General features: G+C 31.3%; 1 protein-coding gene and 1 long non-coding RNA gene across 2 annotated transcripts; one reads left to right on the forward strand and one right to left on the reverse strand.

Moving 5' to 3' along the window:
* Positions 1–6308: 6308 nt before the first annotated feature.
* Positions 6309–7187, reverse strand: LOC140181600 (uncharacterized). The gene is made up of 2 exons (XR_011876531.1): positions 6790–7187; positions 6309–6504 (listed from the first exon to the last, which is right to left on the reverse strand). It is a non-coding gene; the product is annotated as an uncharacterized lncRNA (long non-coding RNA).
* A 5014-nt stretch (positions 7188–12201) lies between these two features.
* Positions 12202–14176, forward strand: LOC112771444 (uncharacterized). The gene is made up of 2 exons (XM_025816199.3): positions 12202–13326; positions 13532–14176. The coding sequence occupies exons 1-2, from the start codon at positions 12790–12792 to the stop codon at positions 13625–13627; spliced, it is 633 nt and encodes a 210-aa protein (XP_025671984.1). The 5' UTR covers positions 12202–12789; the 3' UTR covers positions 13628–14176.
* The last annotated feature ends 1127 nt before the right edge of the window (positions 14177–15303 follow it).

Raw genomic sequence — 15303 nt, forward strand, 5'->3', positions numbered from 1 at the left:
AATTCTTAGAAGTATCATTTCTTAAAAGACTGGTTTAACCCTGGTGTTGGAATAAATTTGAACAACTTAGATAATGTGTCACTGGTTGCAGCTGATATTGTCTCAGCACTAACACTCCCTGAATTTTTGGCCCTAATTACTGTCTCCTTTGAACGTCTAAAAGAAAGCTGAGCTTGGAAGCAAAGGAGAATATCAAATTCAGCTTTCTTTTAGACGTCCAAAGGAGACAGTAATTAGAGCCAAAAATTCGGGGAGTGTTAGTGCTGAGACAATATCAGCTGCAACCAGTGGCACAGCATCTAAGTTGTTCAAATTCATTTCAACACCAGGGTTGAACCAGTCTTTCAAAAAATGATGCTTCTAAGAATTAGTGTGAAAGTTGTTGTCTTAGTTATGTTACCACCTTTTGTTATGTTGGAGGAAGAAGACTTTATGTTGTTTAGAATGGTTTCGTTTAGTTTATGTTGAAGAAAATAAACCTTCTTTTGACTTGATTTGATTTGTGTTGCTATTGAAGCCAAATATACGTGTGGTTAACATGTTTGGGTTCTCAGGTTTATGTTACCATTTTGATAAATAAACAGACCCATGTCAATGTGTTTTTAAGGTTTGCGTTGAAGTAAATATAGCTTCTTTTAACATCACGAATTATAGGTCAAATAGGTCCGCCAATATACTATTATAAGGCAAATAGGTCCCCACATGAAAACGGCGCCATTTGCATTCTCTGTCTAAGTGGGGACGAATTTGTCCTCTCCGAAACGACGTCGTTTTGTCCCTAATTCCAATACGACGTCATTTTGTCCAGCGTGGATGGGACCAAAATGTCCTGGAAGTGACATGTCACAGTTAACCTGACACGTCACCACTTTAAACGGATCAAATGGTTTTGAGGACGTATCTGGTGGATATCTAAAAATTTCAGGGTCGAAATCTTAGTTAAATTTTGTGGGATGGTAAGTTTCTTGGGGACCTATTTGGGGTATTACTCTTATATATATGAAAAATTAATTTTAAAATAAAAAATTACTTTTTACATCATATTATAAGATATTGTAATCATTCATTTTTTTAATGGCAATTATTGCCAAAAATGATATAAAAATAGAGAAAAATATATTTACCAATTTAGGAATAATAATTCATTTTTCAATGGAATAAATCATATATTGAATAACAAAAGTTATTATAGTTTCTTTTTACATAAACTAATACTCAACGACGGTAGTTTGGTAATATTATTAAGAAATATTAATAAATTTAATAGTTTTTGCAATGACATAAGTTTATAAATTTAGAAACTTGAAAGTCATGTCATAAAATATAAAATTTTAACTGGTAACAACGTTAATCATATTGTTTGACATAATTTGAATGAATATGATACTAATAAATAAAATTGTCACAGTTAAATGTCAACAAAGACAAATCTCCATAAGTATGCTATCATCAATGAGAATTGTTCTACTTTCAAGACAAATACTATTTTCTTTCACTGTATTTTCCAACTCGTCAGGTCGAGAACTAATCTTTCACGGATTGAAGCTCCATTTATTAACGGTCTGCCGCTAGCCAATGAGTTGTTACGTACACAAGATGGAATTCAAAAATATAATACTTTAGATGAGTGAGATGACCACTCAACAAATCTAAATCAATTAAGACAAATACTAATTATTTTTAATATTTTTAACATTAAAAAGAATTAAAATTTAATTTTAATTATAATTTTATAAAATATTTATATTAATAATTAATATATATATTTTGTTTAATCTTTTTTAATAAAAAAATTTATATATTTTTATTAATTATCCCGCATAGTATATGGGAACATATACTAGTTGAAGGATAAAATTAAAATTTATTTCTATGTATCGTTTCTGTTCCTAACGTTTTCGTTCTATTTAAGTCCCTAACGTTTCAAAATCGTCTCAATTTTGTCCTGCCATCAATTCTGTTAATAGATCCCTAACGACAGGACAACATTGAACAAATTTTAAATCGTTAGGGACTTAAATAGGACAATTAAAACGTTAGGAATAACTTTGGAAATTAATCCAAATATTGGGGACAAAAATAATACTTTACTCTAATGTTTTCATTATAGATTTATCTTTATTTTATTATTATATTTACTACAACACATAAAACGTGTGATGCCGTTACATTTTTGTGTCAATTTTCTTTGAGTAATACCCAAATATGTTACAAAAAATTTGGCGGTTCAATAGATTTGTCCCTCATAAAAATTAATTAGGTCTCAGGTCCCAAGATTATTAGATATATGCTATATAGATTTCCAAGCCAGGTTGAACCGGTTAACACAACACTCTCTCTCCTACGTGGATGTTGTAGGTGTGACGTGTCAGGTAAAGCAACACGTGTCGCACTTAGAACAGATTAGCCCTTGGACACGTGGCTAAAACGACATCGTTTATTTTGGAACAATGCCGAAGACGCCATTTTGAGAGGACAAGTTCGTCCCCCCCCCCCTTTGTTCCCTGGTTCTCAAAACTTCGATGTTCTAAAGTCAAATAGGTCCCCTAAAATTTTTGTTATAAGTAAAAAAGGTCCCTGTTTTATAGTATATATGTCAAATTGGCCCTCTCGAATTAAGCAACTAGAACCATAATTAGAATCAAATCATGATGAAATTATCTAAAGTATGTCAAAATATGCAATCCCAAGCACATGAAATGACATATCTCAAGTATAATTACAGTCAAACAATTAGAATTCGTCAGTATCCTCATTTAGCATCATGTTCTTTTGTAGAATTTTGATATCTTTTTATGTTCATTAATTAGGTGAATACCAGATTCCAAGTTAGCAGAAGTGGGATCATACTAATATATTGCCTTGTGGTTATGGTAACCCAAGTCCAAATATTTCTATAGGTCAAAGAAACAGATCAAGTCAATTTCTATGGAAGAAATTTTTTGACTTCTCCATTAATGTACACAAGTACCACTTTGTGTCTTTAACAAAATTTTCACCACAATGAAATACAGGTACTATGTGTTTACTCATCTAAATACCAAAAAATAAAACTCTGTCACAAGTTAACCAAGTAACCAACGCAATACAACAACATCATAATAGAATAAAAAAATTCAAATACTTAAATTGTTTTTGTTATTATCAAATATCAATCCGTAACCACTTCACAACTCTCACTTAAACTACACCTACAACAAACTGTCTTTGATCTACCCTAAATATACATCACAAGCATGTTCATCATACGTCACTCTTTACTGCCAATTTAATACAGCAAAAACTAACTTAACTTATCTCGAACAATGGTGATGTGCACGACACACCACCACCAAGCAGTCCTTGTACACATTGTCAAAGCACCATTACGAATTTGGATAAATGTTAATGGGGGTGAAGAATATGAAGGGTTAGGTCGTAAAATCTAGGTGAGGGTTTGGGATACTTGTCATTTTACAAAGAGAAAGGGAGAGGGTATGTTTTCTTATACAAGGTACCTACTTAAATTCATGGACCTTTTTTACTTATAACAAAAATTTTAGGGGACCTATTTGACTTTAGAACGTCGAAGTTTTGAGAACCAGGTAACAAAGGTGGGGAAGAATCTGTCCTGTCAAAACGGCGTCATTTGGCGTTGTCCCAAAATGACATCATTTTAGCCACATGTCCAGGGACTAATCTGTCCTGAACGTGACACGTGTTGTTTTACCTGATACGTCACACCTACAACCTCCACGTAGGAGAGAGAGTGTCGTGTTAACCGGTTTAACTTGGCTTGAAGACCTATATGGCATATATTTAGTAATATTGGGGATCCGGAACCTAGTTAATTTTTCTGGGAGACAAATCTGTCGGACTGCCAAAATTTTGGGACCTATTTGAGGTATTACTCATTTTCTTTTATCCTTTCCAATTTATAAATGTAATATTTTGATTCTTTAAAAACTTCTTTAGTAATTACTTTTTCATCTTAAAGGCTTAGATAAATCCATCACAAATTTTCCAAAAACCTAGTTAGATGAAAGAATTTTTTATCTATTAGTATTTAGTAGCACTCATCAATATGTGTAATAATGTCATCCATATCCATATTAAATTTACAAAAATAATAATGCCATCAAAATTTATTTTGTTTTAATCTCACTTAGTCATTAATTCAATTTATTTAATCTAGTTTTTTAATCTAATAATCTAATAACATATTTTATCCCATACTTTTAAATATTATTATGGCTAACTGAAGAACAAAAATATTAAATAATAATAGTCGCCTAGTATTTTTTCTAAATTTGAGTTTGAAGGCTAATAATAATGCCCTGAAATTACTTCTTGTCCACATTCAGATTATTTTTAATTTTGCATAAATATGCAGTAATGGCTCATTAAAAAATTGAGACTTGCTAATAAACGTGAATCTTGAATAATGAATACACAGGGACAAGAAAACATGCATGAACCAACTTTCATTCTCAAGTCAGTGTGCTCAAAACCACCTTAAGTGGGTTTATATAAACCTCCCTCACAAAAATCTTAAAACATATCTTAGACTCTTATCACTTTACTACAATGAAAACACCACCCACCATTAAATCACCAAAAAGTGAAGCTGTTAGACCTAAGTTGAGAGATATGCTGAACATTGATATTGATGCTAATAATGTTGTTGCTCATCCTCCAAACTCAATAATTACCCTCGATGCACTTCGTAAATATTTTATGGTATCCTTTGACCTCAATCAACCTGCTGCTAAACTTGATCAGGGTAAAAATGAAAACTTTATGGTAATAAATTAGTGTTGAATGGATGCATGCTATATTTGGTTTTTACAATTATTATTCGGGTGATACTATACATATAAGTATTTTTGTAATTAAGTCTAAATAAGTTGGCACAAGTCTAGAAAAAAAAATTGCATGTGTCACACATTTGTATAGTACAAAAAATTTTGTTTTAAATGTATTATGTTGGTTTCGTGAGTCACTGTCCTAGGTATGTAGTCGTTCAAAAATTTTTTATGTTGTGCATCAAATTTATGTGTTATGCATATTTTGTTGGTTAAGTATCAATATTCTAGGCACATGATTTTTCAAAAATTTACACAAAAATTTAGGCGTTGTGTACCAAATGTTTTATGTTGTGCACCTTAATTTTTATACTTTACATATTTTGTTGGTTGAATGTCAATATTATGAGCATACGATTGTTTAAAAAACTTTGTATTGTGTACTAAATTTCTATATTGTGTATATTTTGTTGGTTAGATTTTAATGTTTGGAGATATAATTTTTTAAAAATTTAGTAGTTTATTGGACATATAAAAAAAGAGGAAAAAAAAAAAAGCGCATGCATGTGACTTGGTTGAAAAATAGTTTAGCCAGCTAGCTTTATTGTTATTCTTTGCTTTTTCATTGATTGATTATATCTTTGAAGGTTGTTGAATCATCAGCTGCTAAGGAAAAAAAAAAGAAAAGAAAAGCAGCAGCAGCATGAAGTTTATGAAGAAGAAAGCAATGATGAGAAATATGAGAATATCATCAAGTTCTGAAAATGCTGATATGAAAAATCATGAAAATATGGATTCACTGATTGTGATGGGATGCACTGATTGTCACATTTATATAATAGTATCCAAATCCAACCCTAAATGCTTAAGATGTCAGAATCCCAACCTGTTGGATATACTTGAAGTGATGAACTTTTCTAAGACTGCTAAGCCTAATAAGAGAATGAGAATCAGTCGAATTTAATTTGACATCTCTCAAATATATATATCTCTCTCTCTTAAAGTTTGTTAATTAAGAGCCTTGTTCTTATTATGCCTTGCACATTCATACAGAGTAATAAGGAGATTTGCCTTCTTGTGATAGACTAGGGAGCAACAAGGCTAGCACATAAGAATCCAGCATGTATGTATAATATTATACTTCAAAGCTCAAAACGTGTGATGTTTAAATATCAACAAGAGTGTTAGATAAATAATGATCATCTTGAATAATATGAACAATTATCAATTAATAAAAATATATTATATTCTAGTTTAATATCACTAATTAAATTTAAAATTAATTTACTCGTTTAACTCTATTAATTCACATTATTTACACATTGTTCAAAAATATTGTTGATTATCTATACTTTTTCTTAGTAAAATTTTATAAAAAAATGAATGAAAGTCCAAGTAATAATTTCGACCACCAAAATAGTGTCATGTGTAGTTAACGCAATTCCTATTAGTGTATCAGTGTATCCCATATTGTGTCCTACATATACGAAAATAAAAATAAAAGCAACACACACGTTAGCTATATACGAGAAACAAAACGAATGAATTATATATATCGTCCTCGCTGAATTGCTGATACAGTCATGCACTCATGCTTCATCATGTGCATAACTTGCAAGACAGGTCAATAGATACATACAGACAAAAAGGTTGTATCAGCTGGGGAAGTTCAAATATAATACTACTTCAGTAGATTCGTCAATTTCCTTAGCAATCGAAGCTGAAATTACCACATACACCCAAATTATTTGCAAGTAGAATAGAGGAAAACATAGGGGGAAATGGAGAACCAAAATGAAAAAAAAAAAAAGACGAAATTGGTAGGACTGAAAATATGAAATCTGAACGGGAGAAGCTGAAAAAGTGATGAAGCATAGTAGTTTATTCCATTGTTGACACACAATCAAAGTTAGGCATTCTATGGCTTGAATTCAATATACACAGGTCATGAATTATATTCTAATATATTCACAAATGTTATACATAATTAAAAGAGGCGCATAACCTCAAGTCTCCGTGCACTAGCAAGAGTTGACGAACCAACGTTGAAAAACGGCTATTCTAGACTTGGAATCGGTACTACACTACTACTCCATTCTCATTACGAAAACGGCGTTGTTTCCTCTCCATCACCGCACACAGAATAATAATTAATAATTATATTAAGAAAAAAAGAAGACGAAATAAAATAAAACACACCCACAAGAGCATGGGGTGTGGTAGACTGGTAGCTAGAGGAAGCAGCGGAGAATACTGGAATTAACCAATGGAAAAAGCAAAAAAATGCCATAGACTCATAGACCACGTGGGTGTGGGTCCCACAAGAGCGCGTGACTGCAGTTTCCAAAATCCGCGAGTGCGTGTGCGAAATGAATAAAAGGAAGGGTTGGAGTTGGTGATGATAAATTATGGGTTGGGTGTGGTCGATGATATAAGAGAGAGAGAGAGAATCAAATCAGGTGGAGAAGAGCACATCCATCCATCCACATATATCCCACATGGCCTAGTGTGAACCCAGTGAATAAAATCAAGCCACGCAAGCAAATCGGAATCTCCACGATGCTTTGCTTGCCACGTGGCGCCACCGCGTTGCTTCCAAATTTGCAAGGCTATAAAAATATCGCCAACATCCGAATCCGAAAGAGGTACGTATGATATATATGAGGCTCTATCACCACACAACACAAAAGAGAAACAGAAAAAGCATTTTTGTTCCCTCAAATGAGACACCTGGCATCCCCTTTCACCACATAACCTACACACCACGTCACCATCACCTTTGCTTCTTCCTTCATTTACTTCTACACTTCTACTATTCCTCTCTACTACTAGTACTAGTATTTTACTGTAGATGTAGATGTAGATGTAGAAACTATTTTCATTTTTTTATTAAAATTAAAATACCCCTATGACATTGCCATTTTGCCATCGATATTTCTATGTTTCGCGTAGCTCACAAAATTACTACTTGCTTGACCGGAAAAAGAATTTTATTTCTTTAAAATTAAAGAAATAACAGAATTCCAAATTAGCATGCATTTGTACACATACACAATAATAAAATTATAATTCTTTCCTCAAAAAAAAAATGTATAATTCCTTTTATGAAGACAATAATTTGAATTTTTTATGTTAGGGATGAGCTTCAATTATGCTGTATATAATTGTTTGGAATTTTGTCAAAAAATTGCTTCGTGATAAACTGATAATGATCAAGCCACCGTTTGAATAATAAAGATTTACGTCAAAATTATATTAAAGAATCTTGTCCTTTTTTCATAAAACGAATAGAGAAAACACGCTAAATCTTATAATGCATGACCAAATTCAGCTAATGTATAGCACAAACTTTCATTACTGACGAGACCTTTCTTTGCATTAAGTCCACATATAATATGCCTATGATGGCTATTGGCTATTATAACCTTACTATTCTTTCTTGGCCGGCTAATTATGGCTAACAACAAATTACGGTACCATTAAGCCCTCAACCATGCATGACGGTGAAGATGTTCACCACACATTATAAAATAATATGTGTATTATTGAATGGTTTTATTGGATCTTAAAAAAATTAATAAGATCACAAATAATTGAGTGAGCTACTAAAAACACAAGTACTAATCATTTATTTCCAAAACAAACAATGAATGCATGAGTGCATATTTTCTAACATTTGGAGAGCCCCTTGCTACTCTTCTACTTACCATAATATCTAGTATATTTTAATAAAGTTAACCAAGACTACTCTAACACTCTTCAGTTATTTATAGTACTAGTAGGTAAACTTGAAGTATTGAGAATTTATATTACCATGCCGTAGCAATACTCGCCAACTAAAATTTTGTGGAGCTATTTCCAAATTTATTGGTTGATCATATGAGTAATCAATATATATGATAACTCCGTAAAACTAGAACGCATTTGCTGTAGTGTAAATGCGAAGGATAGCGACGGTTAATTAGCAGTTGTTTATCAAATCGTCACAAATCGATAAGATAGGAATGGTAATAATAACAGTTTATAGTTTTACTACAAAAGAAATTAAGATAGCGGCAGTTAGCTTTTTAATTGTCGCAAATCAAATCAACAAGAGAGTCAGCGTCCTAAGTATCTCTTCATCCACTCAACGAGAGATCTAAAGTTTTAAATTCTGAATTACTCTCCCTTCTCCAACCCTAGCTTCTCTCTTTGATCATCAACGTAATGTTACCATCAATTATCATTCCCAGCGTCTCTGTTTGAATTATATAACCACCACCTTTATCATCATTATCATCTTTTTCTTCTTCTTCTTCTACTTTCGCCGAACAATCACTGCAAATATCTTTTTTCTCTTCTTCTTTCTCTGCCTCCTTTCTTTTTCGTCTCTTAATTGGATTATTAATTAAAAATATTTTATAAAAACATATAAAACTTAAAAGACTAAATACGATCATAAAAAAATATAATTTCTCAATTACATTTTTAACCATAACGCAAAAATTATAATTTATTATTTCAGGTGAATAGAAAATTAGAATATAAAATTATATTTATATTTAAAAAAAAAGTCAAACAAAAGTTAAAACGTCCAAAATAATTATACATATTTTATGTGATTTTAGAAATGTTTGATAATAAAAAATAATTAAAATTTATTTTATTTAATATTTATTAATTATTAAAATAAATTTTGACTTTTTTTTCTCTAACATTACCGATGTGATTTAAATGCTAAACTAAACACATATACGCTCATTCACGGCTAATTTGTCTTTACTCAGTTGAATACTTGATTATTAACATGTCCTTAATTTATTTCTAACATTCCTAAGATAGTGAATAATTAAAGGGTGTTCTTTCAAATTAAGCCGTCAATATTATACTTTTTAGATTTGACTCTATCTTATTTAACGTAATAAAATACTTATATATACCGAATTGTAGTTCTTTTATGCTTAAGTTAAACAAATTTAAATAAGTTCAAATTTTAGAATCGACCACCAATGTATTTATCAAATTAAGCAATTTATATCATATTTTTGGAATGCAGTATTTACCATAAATTACTTAACGTAATATATTTGTGGATCGAACTGTTCTTTTATACTTAAGTTAGACATATTCTAATTTAAATCAAATACTATCATTATCATTATCGAAACATTATATAATTAAATTATATGTTTGGGAAAACTTGTTCTTACATTAACACAAAAATTACATTTTTAAAGTTCTTAATTCGCTTCGTATATTATGATTTGAAAAATTGTATTTAAAGATTTAATTTTAATATTTTAATTCTTTAACATTGTTATTCAACAATTTTTTTTATTTAGATGATCATTATTTAGTCGTTGAATGTATAAATAATTAATTTTTTATTGGTATATATGACAAAAACATAATTAAATATTGTTATAAAAATTCTCAAATTAATAATTAAATTTTATTTTCAAACCCAAATACAACACCATACATTATTTAAGGATGATTAGAGTTCCAATGATGAATGAATAAAACTAAGTATATTATCGATGATCTTTAATATATTTTTATACTGATATTTAGCAGTCATCTAAACAAAATTGGATACGGATTGCATATGATGTCAGTAAAAAAATAAAAAATAAAGCTTCTAGATATACAATAATATAAAATAAAAAATATTATTTTTAATGACAAAATTTGATTCACATATAATATATTTATTTAGATTTGTATGTATATTTATATATCAATCTAACAGATTAAATTAGGACTAAAATTAAAAAATAAAATTTAATATAAGATATCAACCATAAATACTAAAACGTATGTCGTTTTATTTAAAATGTCAGCTTAAATATAATAATATAATAGAGAGAATAACAATAATAAAACAATTTGAGACATTGAAAAAAAAAAGATATTGTTAATTTTATAAAATTACTTAAGAGTATCTTAAAAAAATTATTGAAAAATTTAAAATTTTAAAATATATTATAAAATATTTAATTTTAATGTACCGTTAATATAAAAAAAATTTATACATATATTTAGTTATGTATTATTATGCCAAAAAATAATTATTTAAAAAATAAATTTGAAGCATTAAAATTAAAAATTTTATTATTAATGTCAAATTCTCATATTTTTAATAATCAATTTCGTTAGGGGACAATGAAAAATTTAAATAATATGAACAATGGACTCCGAATTTAGTTCAATACAAAGGAAAAAAAAGGTAAGAAAACTCTTCAAATTACCTAAACAAAAAAATTCACACAGTTATTTTAAAAAATTAACCATCCCAATTCTAATTTATCAAAGGAATTCACCCAAACATCCTCTTCTCCCAAATCGTCTATCAACCCCACCCTCATCAATTATCCCACCTCTCTAGCGTTTGAAGCTCCCTCACCGGCCATCATCGTTCACCCCTACAGCCTCCTCCCCCATTGTGGAATCGTCATCAAACAACCATTCACGTAATTGTTAAAATAATTATTCGGCTACCTAATAAAATGACCATCCAACATTTGTTAATTGTATATACTTGAATCAAACAAAATAACCATTCAATTAAGAATTAAAATAACCATCTACATACCTAGTGAATTGAACATCCGGCACATTTGCGGGGTGGAGAGAGTCGATGGCGACACATGGAGGCAAGGGAGGAATTCTCGTCAGTGAATAAAGATGGGACAGTAAAAAGTAGTTCAACCAATTCAGACTCTATTTACGTGGATGTGAGGGACGATGAACGTACGACAATGCAACCATGTATGACGATGTATGTTGAACGGATTAATCGCGGATGGTGACGTTAGGACGGAGAATGCAGTAGGCTGCGACGGAGGCTGCACGGCCAACGGCAGGTAGGCAGTATGAAGGAGGCTGTTGTATGGGGCTTGTGCAGCACAATCGCACGTTTGGGAGAGGTTGGGCGGCATCAACTGAAGGATGGGCAGCTGTGACTGGAGTCTGGGCGATAGTGGGCTATGGGGGAAGCTGCACGGCCGTGATGAGTGGGCAGCGCGAAAGAGATTGTACGGGGTTTGTACGGTGCGATCGGACGTTCGCGGAGAAGTTAGGCGGCAGTTGGAGTCTGAGTGATGTCTGACCGAATAGTGGAAAAGTGAAACAATGATTATGTTATTCTACAGACCAGAGTTTGCGAATAGAGGAAGGAGGTTAGGATGATAACGAGTGTAACTGCACTATTTATGATTTGATTTAATTTAAAATTTTTATTTTTTAAATTTCAAAATCTAAAATTATTAATAATTAATTAATAAAAAAATTTATAATTTTAATTCTATTTTTTTATTCTATTATTCACATGATTTATCATCGTCATCGTTTCTCTGTACTTTTTCTTTAACAATTTTTAGTATTAAATTTTGATGTAGGGTAAATATAAAAATAATTGTTAAAAGTAAAAACAAATGCTATTGAATGAGTTTTATAATCTATAGGAAGTGGATCCTCTCTAGTGAAGAAAAAACTGGATGGTGTCAATTGTGATCTCTCACCCTTTATTACTTTCTCTCTTATATTTAATTTTAGTCCCATTTATGACATTAATGGTGAGAGATCACACTGCATTTTTCTCAAGTGTTGAAAAAACTAGAGAAGATCCATTTCCATAATCTATACCTCAAAATTACAGAAATTAATTTAGAAATGGAAGAAAAGATAGTGTTATGCAGTTAAAGTGTATTTTTTTTGGGTGACTTAAATTAAACTCTGATTTTTTAACAAGTATCATAACCATAAACAGTAGGCGTATTTTATTTATTTATATATACTCATCAAGTTGCACCTTCAATTCTCTTCTCTTCCCTTCTAACCCATACCGTACCTGCAGACCAAGAGAGAGAAAGAAAGGAAACCATATATCCCGGCCACACACACACATACAGTTACAAACAGATAGAGGAAGAGACCAAAACCATACCAAAGACGAAAACCGTAAGACTCAAAATTCCCATCATTCTCTTTCATTCTTCTTCTGAAATAGCAACAACGACTGCAGATGAAGAGCTGCGAGTTGTGCAAGGTTCCGGCCAGGACCTTCTGCGAGTCCGACCAGGCCAGTCTCTGTTGGGACTGCGACGCCAACGTTCACGGTGCTAACTTCCTCGTCGCCAGGCACACAAGAACCCTCCTCTGTCACGCCTGCCAGTCACCCACGCCCTGGAAGGCTTCCGGCGACAGGTTAGGCAACACCGTCTCGCTTTGTGAGATGTGCGCCGGCGGCAACAAGGTCTCCGCGGAGGAGAGCGAAGGAGGCAATGACGACGACATAGACACCGAGGACGACGATCTTGAAGACGAAGAAGAGGAAGAGGATGATGACGATGACGAGGTTCCCGCCGACGACGAGGAGGAAGAAGACGGGGACAACCAGGTGGTGCCTTGGTCCTCTACGGCGCCGCCCCCGCCGGCTCCGAGCTCATCCAGCAGCGAAGAGTCGGTCAGCCGCCGGTGCAACCACGCCGACGAAGAGGATTTTTCTGAGGCAGTTCCCTTAAAACGGCATCGTCACGATGTGGATCATGATGATTTTCTGGTTTGTATTCTTACTCCTTTTTTAATTCTTTTTTCTCTTCCAAAATAAGTTACTTAGAAAAAACAAAAGAATAATTTTATACATCTATTACCGTTACGGATTTGGGGGAAAACAAGGGGGACTTATTAGTTATTACTGATTATTCTTGAAAATGATGATTTCTTCTTTCATTTTATTTATCTTTTGGTTTCTAATGTTTTGTTAGGAGGGTTCGAAAGCTTGGAGATATAAACGGAGATACGGGGGGGAGTGGAGAAAGGAGGTTGGTTGGTTAGGATACGGCGGCGGAGCACGGCGTTGAGCACCGGAAGGAGTAGCCCGGCGGCAGCGTTGTCGATGGGGAGTTTTGATGGACCACGCGGTTGCAGGTTGCTTGCAGTTGCTGATGCGTTGGTAGAGCCTCCGAAACCGTTTGATCAGGAGAGCACGTGGCGTTATCTTAGCCGCACGATCTTTTGGCGTTGGTACTATAAGAAATTATTTGTGCTTCAGCTCTTTGATTAACACCCTCTAACAGCACTCATGACGGTTGCCCTTTTTTTTCCCCTTTTTTGTATGATGATGACTATGACCATCATCATGTACGAGTCTGTTTTATTTTTTAATTTTTTTTTTTATATTTTTAAAGATTAAGATTGTTATTGAATCCGGTGATGATATAGCTTCTTTCTCTTTTTCCTTTAAATTTCCTTTGTAAATGCAATAGTCTTTTTTTTCCTATTTATTTATTATTATTGTTATAGATTGTCAGAACGACTTGTTTCTTCATTATTCAGGACTAGCGGCTCAACAGGCACTGTTCAGCCGCTTTTCTATTATTTTTAAAAAATTAATTTTATTTTTTTGTTAATATATTATTCCCTCTTTAAATTTATTAGATAAGTATTTTTTATTTTAATATTGACGTGACCTTATTTATATCATATTTTATTAAAATTAAAATTACTATAATTTTTTTTAAAATATTAAATTATAAAAGCTCGCAATAGAGAAGTATATATATTATCAGAAAAAATATAGTTTAAAAAATGATAATAACATTATCCTAATTCAAAAAGAGTATACATAAACCAAAATATATGTTAGTTATTTACAAAAAATAATTTTTACTTAAATGTCATGAATATTCATATTTGTCTTCATATATTTTAAGTGGTAGGTCAAAATATGAATCTGAATATAAAGAGGCCTTCAATTTTTTATAAATAGTGAAAGATAGAAGAAATGTGAGTGCTTATTTTTTTTTTGTTTTAAATATCAAACCGTAAGAATAATTAATAAAAAAATAGGAGAGTATAAAAATTATGTATTTAGAAAAAATCATTCATAATTCATCATACATCTCCTTATCAATAACTTTTCGAGTTTTGAAAAACTGTCAATTTATTGACCATAAAAATAATTATTTAAACACTTCAATATTATTCAATTAAAAATTATGTGTAACAAAATCAAAATATAAATTTAAAAATATTATTTACAAATTTAATATTTATAAACGTTATTAAGTAGTTTAATTATTTCTTTTTAATAGTATTTAATTTGAGACCGACATAAAAATTTATATTCAAAAGACTCTTTATCTTCGTGCATAATTCCAATTATTAAAAAATATTTTATTTTTTTAAATTTTATATTTAATTTTTAAATTTTTTAATCTCATTATTTTTAAAATTTTTAATTTATATTTTTATTATATCCCCTTACTATATTAAACATTATTCTTTCTCTTATTATCTTTCTCTAAACACATACTTATCATTATCTGATCGCCATTATTATATTTCCTTATTTTCCTTTCTCATTTTTTCCTTCTTCTTCCACCTTCTCTTCACCCGACCGTAATTAATTATTACCAAGTATTATTATCGTAATTTTTAATCTTGTCTATCACTTTGATTTATAACCATCTATTATATTAATTTTTATGAGTTGTTAAAGTTTCGCTAAAAGAAGTAAGACATAAAGCATTTAAAA

This window comes from Arachis hypogaea, chromosome 18 (genome assembly GCF_003086295.3).
Source record: "Arachis hypogaea cultivar Tifrunner chromosome 18, arahy.Tifrunner.gnm2.J5K5, whole genome shotgun sequence".
NCBI lineage: Eukaryota > Viridiplantae > Streptophyta > Magnoliopsida > Fabales > Fabaceae > Arachis > Arachis hypogaea.

Excerpts from the sequence above, each read along its gene's own strand:
- LOC112771444 (XM_025816199.3), top strand. The coding sequence starts at position 12,790 with ATGAAGAGCTGCGAGTTGTGCAAGGTTCCGGCCAGGACCTTCTGCGAG. Across the intron at positions 13,327-13,531 it reads TGGATCATGATGATTTTCTG|GAGGGTTCGAAAGCTTGGAG; the intron begins GTTTGTATTCTT and ends ATGTTTTGTTAG.